At 43.3% G+C, this 11838-nt stretch overlaps 1 protein-coding gene across 2 annotated transcripts; it reads left to right on the top strand.

Annotated features, from left to right (window-relative positions):
* Positions 1-4400: 4400 nt before the first annotated feature.
* On the top strand, positions 4401-7130 carry LOC115115419 (phospholipase A and acyltransferase 4-like). Of its 2 annotated transcripts, none has more exons than XR_010460959.1 (3): positions 4401-4508; positions 4811-4901; positions 6936-7024. XR_010460959.1 is itself a non-coding variant. In XM_065009265.1 (3 exons), exons 1-3 carry the CDS (start codon positions 4805-4807, stop codon positions 7041-7043), a joined length of 477 nt encoding a protein of 158 aa, XP_064865337.1. In that variant the 3' UTR covers positions 7044-7130. The 2 variants fall into 2 exon arrangements, 1 of the variants encoding a protein (XP_064865337.1); XM_065009265.1 differs by lacking the exon at positions 4401-4508 and adding an exon at positions 6563-6834 and having other exon boundaries at positions 4805-4901; positions 6936-7130.
* The last annotated feature ends 4708 nt before the right edge of the window (positions 7131-11838 follow it).

Here is an 11838-nt window from a genome sequence, read left to right as displayed (position 1 = left end):
TGGTAGGATGACTTTAGCTGGTCTATAGTATACAGTCTAGCTGGTCTATAGTATACAGTCTGTAATGGTAGGATGACTTTAGCTGGTCTATAGTATACAGTCTAGCTGGTTTATAGTATACAGTCTTGTAATGGTAGGATGACTTTAGCTGGTCTATAGTATACAGTCTTGTAATGGTAGGATGACTTTAGCTGGTCTACAGTATACAGTCTTGTAATGGTAGGATGACCTTAGCTGGTCTATAGTATACAGTCTTGTAATGGTAGGATGACTTTTTAGCTGGTCTACAGTATACAGTCTTGTAATGGTAGGATGACTTTAGCTGGTCTATAGTATACAGTCTTGTAAATGGTAGGATGACTTTAGCTGGTCTATAGTATACAGTCTTGTAGTGGTAGGATGACTAGCTGGTCTACAGTATACAGTCTTGTAATGGTAGGATGACTTTAGCTGGTCTATAGTATACAGTCTTGTAATGGTAGGATGACTTTAGCTGGTCTATAGTATACAGTCTTGTAATGGTAGGATGACTTTGGCTGGTCTACAGTATACAGTCTTGTAATGGTAGGATTACATTAGCTGGTCTATAGTATACAGTCCTGTAATGGTAGGATGACTTTAGCTGGTCTATAGTATACAGTCTTGTAATGGTAGGATGACTTTAGCTGGTCAATAGTATACAGTCTTGTACCCCTAGGATGACTTTAGCTGGTCTATAGTATACAGTCTTGTTATGGTAGGATGACTTTAGCTGGTCTATAGTATACAGTCTTGTAATGGTAGAATGACTTTAGCTGGTCTATAGTATACAGTCTAGCTGGTCTACAGTATACAGTCTTGTAATGGTAGGATGACTTTAGCTGGTCTATAGTACACAGTCTTGTAATGGTAGGATGACTTTAGCTGGTCTACAGTATACAGTCTTGTAATGGTAGGATGACTTTAGCTGGTCTATAGTATACAATCTTGTAATGGTAGGATGACTTTAGCTGGTCTACAGTATACAGTCTGTAATGGTAGGATGACTTTAGCTGGTCTATAGTATACAGTCTTGTAATGGTAGGATGACTTTAGCTGGTCTACAGTATACAGTCTTGTAATGGCAGGATGACTTTAGCTGGTCTATAGTATACAGTCTTGTAATGGTAGGATGACTTTAGCTGGTCAATAGTATACAGTCTTGTACCCCTAGGATGACTTTAGCTGGTCTATAGTATACAGTCTTGTAATGGTAGGATGACTTTAGCTGGTCTATAGTATACAGTCTAGCTGGTCTATAGTATACAGTCTTGTTATGGTAGGATGACTTTAGCTGGTCTATAGTAGTATACAGTCTTGTAATGGTAGAATGACTTTAGCTGGTCTATAGTATACAGTCTAGCTGGTCTACAGTATACAGTCTTGTAATGGTAGGATGACTTTAGCTGGTCTATAGTACACAGTCTTGTAATGGTAGGATGACTTTAGCTGGTCTACAGTATACAGTCTGTAATGGTAGGATGACTTTAGCTGGTCTACAGTATACAGTCTTGTAATGGTAGGATGACTTTAGCTGGTCTATAGTATACAATCTTGTAATGGTAGGATGACTTTAGCTGGTCTACAGTATACAGTCTGTAATGGTAGGATGACTTTAGCTGGTCTATAGTATACAGTCTTGTAATGGTAGGATGACTTTAGCTGGTCTATAGTATACAGTCTTGTAATGGTAGGATGACTTTAGCTGGTCTACAGTATACAGTCTTGTAATGGCAGGATGACTTTAGCTGGTCTATAGTATACAGTCTTGTAATGGTAGGATGACTTTAGCTGGTCTATAGTATACAGTCTAGCTGGTCTATAGTATACAGTCTAGCTGGTCTACAGTATACAGTCTTGTAATGGTAGGATGACTTTAGCTTATCTATAGTACAGTCTTGTAATGGTAGGATGACTTTAGCTGGTCTACAGTATACAGTCTGTAATGGTAGGATGACTTTAGCTGGTCTACATTATACAGTCTTGTAATGGTAGGATGACTTTAGCTGGTCTATAGTATACAATCTTGTAATGGTAGGATGACTTTAGCTGGTCTATAGTACACAGTCTTGTAATGGTAGGATAACTTTAGCTGGTCTACAGTATACAGTCTGTAATGGTAGGATGACTTTAGCTGGTCTATAGTATACAGTCTGTAATGGTAGGATGACTTTAGCTGGTCTATAGTGTACAGTCTGTAATGGTAGGATGACTTTAGCTGGTCTATAGTATACAGTCTGTAATGGTAGGATGACTTTAGCTGGTCTATAGTATACAGTCTTGTAATGGTAGGATGACTTTAGCTGGTCTATAGTATAGTCTTGTGATGATAGGATGACTAGCTGGTCTACAGTATACAGTCTTGTAATGGTAGGATGACTTTAGCTGGTCTATAGTATACAGTCTTGTAATGGTAGGATGACTTTAGCTGGTCTATAGTATACAGTCTAATGGTAGGATGACTTTAGCTGGTCTATAGTATACAGTCTGTAATGGTAGGATGACTTTAGCTGGTCTATAGTATACAGTCTGTAATGGTAGGATGACTTTAGCTGGTCTATAGTATACAGTCTAGCTGGTCTATAGTATACAGTCTGTAATGGTAGGATGACTTTAGCTGGTCTATAGTATACAGTCTAGCTGGTCTATAGTATACAGTCTGTAATGGTAGGATGACTTTAGCTGGTCTATAGTATACAGTCTGTAATGGTAGGATGACTTTAGCTGGTCTATAGTATACAGTCTAGCTGGTCTATAGTATACAGTCTGTAATGGTAGGATGACTTTAGCTGGTCTATAGTATACAGTCTAGCTGGTCTATAGTATACAGTCTTGTTATGGTAGGATGACTTTAGCTGGTCTATAGTATACAGTCTTGTAATGGTAGGATGATTTTAGCTGGTCTATAGTATACAGTCTTGTCATGGTAGGATTACATTAGCTGGTCTATAGTATACAGTCATGTAATGGTAGGATGACTTTAGCTGGTCTATAGTATACAGTCTTGTAATGGTAGGATGATTTTAGCTGGTCTATAGTATACAGTCTTGTAATGGTAGGATGACTTTAGCTGGTCAATAGTATACAGTCTTGTACCCCTAGGATGACTTTAGCTGGTCTATAGTATACAGTCTTGTAATGGTAGGATGACTTTAGCTGGTCTATAGTATACAGTCTAGCTGGTCTATAGTATACAGTCTTGTTATGGTAGGATGACTTTAGCTGGTCTATAGTATACAGTCTTGTAATGGTAGAATGACTTTAGCTGGTCTATAGTATACAGTCTAGCTGGTCTATAGTATACAGTCTAGCTGGTCTACAGTATATAGTTTTGTAATGGTAGGATGACTTTAGCTTATCTATAGTACACAGTCTTGTAATGGTAGGATGACTTTAGCTGGTCTACAGTATACAGTCTGTAATGGTAGGATGACTTTAGCTGGTCTACATTATACAATCTTGTAATGGTAGGATGACTTTAGCTGGTCTATAGTACACAGTCTTGTAATGGTAGGATAACTTTAGCTGGTCTACAGTATACAGTCTGTAATGGTAGGATGACTTTAGCTGGTCTATAGTATAAAGTCTTGTAATGGTAGGATGACTTTAGCTGGTCTATAGTATACAGTCTGTAATGGTAGGATGACTTTAGCTGGTCTATAGTATACAGTCTGTAATGGTAGGATGACTTTAGCTGGTCTATAGTGTACAGTCTGTAATGGTAGGATGACTTTAGCTGGTCTATAGTATACAGTCTTGTAATGGTAGGATGACTTTAGCTGGTCTATAGTATACAGTCTTGTAATGGTAGGATGACTTTAGCTGGTCTATAGTATACAGTCTTGTAATGGTAGGATGACTTTAGCTGGTCTATAGTATACAGTCTGTAATGGTAGGATGACTTTAGCTGGTCTATAGTATACAGTCTGTAATGGTAGGATGACTTTAGCTGGTCTATAGTATACAGTCTGTAATGGTAGGATGACTTTAGCTGGTCTATAGTATACAGTCTAGCTGGTCTATAGTATACAGTCTGTAATGGTAGGATGACTTTAGCTGGTCTATAGTATACAGTCTGTAATGGTAGGATTACTTTAGCTGGTCTATAGTATACAGTCTGTAATGGTAGGATGACTTTAGCTGGTCTATAGTATACAGTCTAATGGTAGGATGACTTTAGCTGGTCTATTTGATCATATCTAAACAAAGCGTTCGGCCGTAGCTACACATCGTCGTCAGGTGTATGGTTTTGTTGTTTGGGGGGATTGGTATAGCTTACTGCACTCACTGCTTGTAGGTCATTTTATTGAGAAACAAACATTCAAAACCAGAGGTAGAGCTGGTTGCAAACGCTCTTGGGTCTCAAAGAGTTAAGTTGAATAACAGGAAGTTGGTTTGGATCTTGTAATATAAGGGCAAGTGTTTTTTTCACTAGGCACAATCAACAGTGAGACGTTCACGTTCAAAACATGGCTCTTCCCGCTCCCACAGTAAGTACTGCTGCTGATCTTTCACTAATACTAATTACTATTAATCAACAGTACCATAAAAGGTGTGCGGGTGTGGACATGTTTAACTATAATTGCGGGGACCAGAATAGTAAACAAACAATTTGACCAAGCTGGGGACATTTTACCAGTCCCCACAAGGAAAAAGGCAATTTATTGGGGGATTAGGGTTAGAATTAGGGTTAGGGGTGAGAGAAAATATTTTAGCCAAACAGGACTGTGTGTGTGTGTGGGGGGGGTTACATAATTAAACATCCTCTTACCCACCTTATTCTTAAATGCAGTTTGGTGACATGATTGAGATCGACAGAGGTCGATACAACCACTGGGCTCTGTACATTGGAAATGGAACGGTCATCCATGTGGTAGTTCAAGGTATGATGTTTGTCTATAAATGTATTTGTTGTAGCCTATATTCCAATTCCATAATTGGGGCAGGGTGTAAACATAATCTGAAGTCAAATGTTAACAGCAGAGTACTGGCCCAATGCTCTAACCACTAGGCTACCTGCTGCCCCTAACAGCAGAGTACTGGCTCAATGCTCTAACCACTAGGCTACCTGCTGCCCCTAACAGCAGAGTACTGGCCCAATGCTCTAACCACTAGGCTACCTGCTGCCCCTAACAGCAGAGTACTGGCCCAATGCTATAACCACTAGGCTACCTGCTGCCCCTAACAGCAGAGTACTGGCCCAATGCTCTAACCACTAGGCTACCTGCTGCCCCTAACAGCAGAGTACTGGCCCAATGCTCTAACCACTAGGCTACCTGCTGCCCCTAACAGTAGAGTACTGGCCCAATGCTCTAACCACTAGGCTACCTGCTGCCCCTAACAGCAGAGTACTGGCCCAATGCTCTAACCACTAGGCTTCCTGCCGCCCCTAACAGCAGAGTACTGGCCCAATGCTCTAACTACCCTCTGTAGTGCCTTGTGGTCGGATGCAGAGTAGTTGCCATACCAGACGGTGATGCAACCAGTCAAGATGCTCTCGACGGTGCAGCTGTAGAACATTTTGAGGATCTGGGGACCCATGCCAAATATTTTCAGTCTCCTGAGGGGGAATAGGTGTTGTCGTGCCCTGTTCACGACTGTCTTGGTGTGTTTTGACAATGATAGTTTGTTGGTGATGTGGACACCAAGGAACTTGAAGCTCTCAACCTGCTCCACTACAGCCCTGTGGATGAGAATCAGGACGTGCTTGGTCCTCCTTTTCTTGTCGTCCACAATCATCTCCTTTGTCTTGATAACGTTGAGGGAGAGGTTGCTATCCTGGCACCACACTGCCTGGTCTCTGACCTCCTCCCTATAGTGTGTCTCGTCGTTGTCGGAGATCAGGCAGTGTGGACACTGTTGTGTCGTCAGCAGACATAATGATGGTGTTGAAGTCGTGCTTTGTCATGCAGTCATGGGTGAACAGGGAGTAGGATCCAGTTGCAGAGGGAGGTGTTTAGTCCCAGGGTCCTTAGCTTATTGATGAGCTTTGAGGGCACTATGGTGTTGAACGCTAAGCTGTAGTTAATGAATAGCATTCTCATGTAGGTGTTCCTTTCGACCAGGTGGGAAAGGGCAGTGTGGAGTGCAATAGAGATTGTATCATCTCTGCATCTGTTGGTGGTATGCAAATTGGAGTGGGTCTAGGGTTTCTGGGGTTTCTGCGATTATGGTGTTGATGTGAGCCATGACCAGCCTTTCAAAGAACTTCCTGGCTACGGGTTGGAAGTCATTTAGGCAGGTTACCTTGGTGTTCTTGAGTACTGTACAGGGACTATGGTGGTCTGCTTGAAAAATGTTGGTATTACAGACTCAGTCAGGGACAGGTTGAAAGCAGTGAAGACACTTGCCAGTTGGTCAGTGCATGCTGTTGTTTATCACGTAGACTAAGGACGATGTACTCATCTATAAAAGCTGTAACACAACTGTGTTCGTTGGGTTCTCAACAATCCCCTTGGGGTGGTTGTTGACCTCTCCATTACTGCAATTCGTATTGATAAAGTTTGATTGACAACACACCTTTTTCTTTCCTCCTGTTTTGTAGAAAAGCCTTCAAGATCACGTTGCTTCAGGCTTTGCTCATCCAGCAGCAGTCTTTACAGTAATGCCACGATTACAGTAGACACCTTAAATAATGTGGCAGGACAGAATAGGTACCAAATCAACAACTACTTGAATTTAACTGCAAGGGAGGATACCATCATTAAGAAGGATGTGGAAAAGATGAGAGGCCACACAATACCATACAACCTCCTTGAACGCAACTGCGAGCATTTTGTTACTTTCCTCCGTTACGGCCAATCAAAGTCCAAACAGGTAGCCATGACAGTATAATGAGAGAATATTCTAATTAATGCTTTGCTTGAGGAGATGCACTCCATTTTAATTATTATTTTTCTTTGTATTTTTCCTTATAGGTCGATGACTTCCTGAATAATGTGTTAACTGGTACTGCAGGCGTGCTTGGTGCACTGACTGCTTTTGCTGCTTCTACAGCTGCTGCAGCAAGCACACTTAGTAAATAATTTCTTGGGTCATTCATGAGTCCATGGAGAATGTCAGTAATACAAAATGTTGTGTATTGCCTAATGAATAAAGGACCATCTCAAAGACCAATGTGGTTGTGTGGTCATTTTTCATTCAAATCAAACAGAATATTAAATTAATATACCACCCTTTATATGATTAAAAAATGGTTATGGGCTTAACAAAAGAAGACACCTGTACAATGTCAGATACAGTTGAAATGTATTCCATGTTGAGGTTGCCTCCCAATATTAGGCTTTCTATATACATCACAGAAAACTGAAATATAACAAACCGGTTGACATGGAAACAATGGATTTTCTGCGGTTTCAAAAAGTATGTTTATTAGTTATTACATCATGAAAAACATGAACATTCCACCCATGAGGCCACTAGAGGGCGATTGACTACAGGAACAGGATCTATGGAGAATCCTCCCATACAGTTCATGTTAATCATATATTCTGTTATAAAGTATTAGCCCCGTTTTTACTTTTAGGGACAGATTGCGGGAACCAGATTAAACCTACTCCTGGATTTAAAAGCATTGTTAATGGATCATCTCAATTGAAAGTGATTCTTAATCCAGGACTAGACTTAATCTGTGTCTGTGAAACCTGCACCTTAATGTTCTGACCTTGTTCCTTGAATTGATACAGTAAGATACAGTTGAAGTCGGAAGTTTACATACACTTGGGTTGGAGTCATTAAAACTTGTTTTTCAACCACTCCACATATTTCTTGTTATCAAACTATAGGTTTGGCAAGTCGGTGAGGACATATACTTTGTGCATGACACAAGTACTTTTTCCAACAATTGTTTATAGACAGATTATTTCACTTATCATTCACTGCATCACAATTCCAGTGGGTCAGAAGTTTACATACAATAAATTGACTGTGTATTGAATTCCAGTAAATGATGTCATGGCTTTAGAAGCATCTGATAGGCTAATTGACATAATTTTAGTCAATTGGAGGTGTACCTGTGGATGTATTTCAAGGCCTACCTTCAAACTCAGTGCCTCTTTGCGTGACATCATGGGGAAAATCAAGAGAAATCAGCCAAGACCTCAGAATTGTAGCCCTCCACAAGTCTGGTTCTTCCTCGGGAGCAATTTTCAAATGACTGCAGGTACCGCGTTCATCTGTACAAACAATAGTTCGCAGGTATAAACACCATGGGACCACGCAGCCGTCATACTGCTAAGGAAGGAGACACGTTCTGTCTCCTAGAGATGAAAGTACTTTGGTGCGAAAAGTGCAAATCAATCCCAGAGCAACAGCAAAGGACCCTGTGAAGATGCTGGAGGAAACGGGTTCAAAAGTATCTATACCCACAGTAAAACGAGTCCTATATCAAATAAAATCCAAATCAAATGTATTTATATAGCCCTTCGTACTTCAGCTGATATGTCAAATTGCTGTACAGAAACCCAGCCTAAAACCCCAAACAGCAAGCAATGCAGGTGTAGAAGCACGGTGGCTAGGAAAACTCCCTAGAAAGGCCAAAACCTAGGAAGAAACCTAGAGAGGAACCAGGCTATGTGGGGTGGCCAGTCCTCCTCTGGCTGTGCCGGGTGGAGATTATAACAGAACATGGCCAAGATGTTAGAATGTTCATAAATGACCAGCATGGTCAAATAATAATAATCACAGGCATAACAGTTGAAACTGGAGCAGCAGCATGGCCAGGTGGACTGGGGACACCAAGGAGTCATCATGTCAGGTAGTCCTGAGGCATGGTCTTAGGGCTCAGGTCCTCCGAGAGAGAGAGAAAAGAAAGAAAGAAAGAAAGAGAGAATTAGAGAGAGCATACTTAAATTCACACAGGACACCGGATAGGACAGGAGAAGTACTCCAGATATGACAAGCTGACCCTAGCCCCCGACACAAACTACTGCAGCATAAATACTGGAGGCTGAGACAGGAGGGGTCAGTAGACACTGTGGCCCCATCCAGTGACACCCCCGGACAGGGCCAAACCGGAAGGATATAACCCCACCCACTTTGCCAAAGCACAGCCCCCACACAACTAGAGGGATATCTTCAACCACCAACTTACCATCCTGAGACAAGGCCGAGTATAGCCCACAAAGATCTCCGCCACGGCACAACCCAAGGGGGGGCGCCAACCCAGACAGGAAGATCACATCAGTGACTCAACCCACTCAAGTGACGCACCCCTCCTAGGGACGGTATGAAAGAGCCCTAGTAAGCCAGTGACTCAGCCCCTGTAATAGGGTTAGAGGCAGAGAATCCCAGTGGAAAGAGGGGAACCGGTCAGGCAGAGACAGCAAGGGCGGTTCGTTGCTCCAGAGCCTTTCCGTTCACCTTCACACTCCTGGGCCAGACTACACTCAATCATATGACCCACTGCAGAGATGAGTCTTCAGTAAAGACTTAAAGGTTGAGACCGAGTTTGCGTCTCTCACATGGGTAGGCAGACGATTCCATAAAAATGGAGCTCTATAGGAGAAAGCCCTGCCTCCAGCTGTTTGCTTAGAAATTCTAGGGACAATTAGGTGGCCTGCGTCTACGTGTAGGTATGTACGGGCAGGACCAAATCAGAGAGATAGGTAGGAACAAGCCCATGTAATGCTTTGTAGGTTAGCAGTAAAACCTTGAAATCAACCCTTGCCTTGACAGGAAGCCAGTGTAGGGAGGCTAGCACTGGAGTAATATGATCAATTTTTTTGGTTCTAATCAGGATTCTAGCAGCAGTATTTAGCACTACTAACCTAGAAGTGACAAAAGCATGGATTAATTTTTCTGCATCATTTTTGGACAGAAAGTTTCTGATTTTTGCAATGTTACTAATGAGATACTCTCCTTCCCCTATAAAAGAGAATGGAACCCAGAGGAGAGGGAAACTATCTCTGGCGAATATGGCTGACCCGAGAGAGAAGCTGTGCTGAAAGAACCACAGAAGACGGTGACAAACCCATGATTTATGTTTGTTGTAGTTTAAAGATTATCCTATTGGTGTTTCTTGTTTCATCTGGAGAAGAAGATGATGTGTTTTTCCTTGGAAGATTTTTCATTGATTATGTTTGAATGTTCTTTGTTGACAAAATACCCTCAATAGAGAACCGTGTTCAATCAGAAAAACCTTTTTCCTGACTCGTTTATTCCACCTTCCCGCTTTAGAGTGACGCCTAATTACTTGGTACGCTCACATTGGTGGAGGATGCGGGCATTAGGTGGGCCGAGTGACACAAGGATAAGTGAGTAAATCCAAGATTCTTCCAGTAGACCCGGAGGAACCATTCAAGAACGATGGATAGCGCCCTACTACAACAATTGATCACGGCACAGCAGACAACCATAGAACTCCTGCAACAACAGCTGAGCCGACTAGAAGAACCTAGAAGTTAAGCCAAGAGCGGCTGCTCACGCCATCTTACCTCGTCTCTCCAAGGAGGATGATATTGAGGCCTTCCTCATGACCTTCGAAAGGACGGCCACCTTGGAAGAGTGGCCGCCCACAGAATGGGCGGCGCATTAGCCCCTCTTTTGACCGGGGTGGCTCAGGAAGCCTATTTGACCTGGATTCCGCGAAGCTGCGGACTATGGGCGACTAAAAACCGAGATCCTGTCCCGGTACCAGCTGACTGCCAGAGATAGGGCTGTAAAGTTCCATCAATGGACCTATACAGCTGATCAGCCGTCCGTGCCCAGAGCTTCGCCTTATATCACGACTGACGAAACAGTGGCTAGAACCTGGAAAGGGGTAGGACATGTGATAGAGACTCTCGTAGTGGACAAGATATTGAGAGAAATTACCCAGTGACTTAAAAGGGTTGTGGGGCAAGCCAACCCGTTGTCAACCTGACGACATAGCCCAGGCGGTGAAACATATCGGTCTACAGAGTTTGTTAAAAGTGACAAGGAGGAGCGGAAGGGTCTTGCAATCCCGTACCACGACTCACCCCGGCGCTCGCCACGAAGCGTCAAGCCCCTCCCGGAGTGGGAGAAGTCAGCCACCACACAGCAGGGTCGGTGTTATAAATGTCAGTCTCCCAACCATTATGCCCCCACAATGTCCTAGCAAGGATGAGCCCATGGTCAACGGAGTCATCACTGCCTACCCCACACATCCCGCTTGAGGGGGGGCAGGATCAACACTGTTGGTTATGCAGAGATAGCCCCAGCCTCAAGAGATTCCGGTGCAGAGTCGAAGGATACAAGATGTGGTAGCTAGCCTCGACTCGGGAAGTATGGTTACGTTAGTAGAGGACGGATGGTGACCTCTCGCCCAACACCGCAGCACCAGACAAAGTAGCCGTATCCTGCATCCACCCAGACACCCACTATTACCCCACTGTGAATCTGCCTCGTTCTCACCTCCGAAGAAGGAAGGTGTAAGCAGTCAGGGCTGGAAAGTGCCGCAGCTGAGGGTGTCCATTATTGATCGGGAGAGACTGTCCCTTATATGAGGAGCTTCGAGCGGAGATGACGTTATGCACGGGAAGAAGGGGGACAGGAAAGAAGAGAAAATCCAAGCCCCGAGGTAGTAGTCCTACAAGGAGACGTGAGCCGCGTCCTCGTCCTCTGCAGCAGAGGAGAAATAGCGACCCAACGTTTTCGACAGATATTCCAAGAAACCACCGATGAAGACACATGTGAAGGGCTATACACAACGCAGGATGGAAGGAGCAACCAGGCGTTAAGGGATATATTTGAAGCTCCATCCGAGGAGGGGAACCTGAAGGGATTCTCTCGGTCACCCCTGATGGGGATGTGGAACAACCTCCACATCCTCTCTACCGAGGTCGACCTGCCCCCAGGAAT

Source organism: Oncorhynchus nerka, linkage group LG24 (genome assembly GCF_034236695.1).
Source record: "Oncorhynchus nerka isolate Pitt River linkage group LG24, Oner_Uvic_2.0, whole genome shotgun sequence".
Taxonomy (NCBI): Eukaryota; Metazoa; Chordata; class Actinopteri; order Salmoniformes; family Salmonidae; genus Oncorhynchus; species Oncorhynchus nerka.
Note: the sequence above shows the minus strand (reverse complement) of the source record. Positions and strands in the feature narration are given on the sequence as shown.

What these genes read in the sequence shown, in the direction of transcription:
- LOC115115419 (XM_065009265.1), top strand. Translation starts at nt 4,805, where the DNA reads ATGCAGTTTGGTGACATGATTGAGATCGACAGAGGTCGATACAACCAC. An exon ending in CATCCATGTGGTAGTTCAAG is followed by an intron (nt 4,902 to 6,562) that starts GTATGATGTTTG and finishes CCTGTTTTGTAG; the next exon opens with AAAAGCCTTCAAGATCACGT. An exon ending in GCCAATCAAAGTCCAAACAG is followed by an intron (nt 6,835 to 6,935) that starts GTAGCCATGACA and finishes TTTTCCTTATAG; the next exon opens with GTCGATGACTTCCTGAATAA.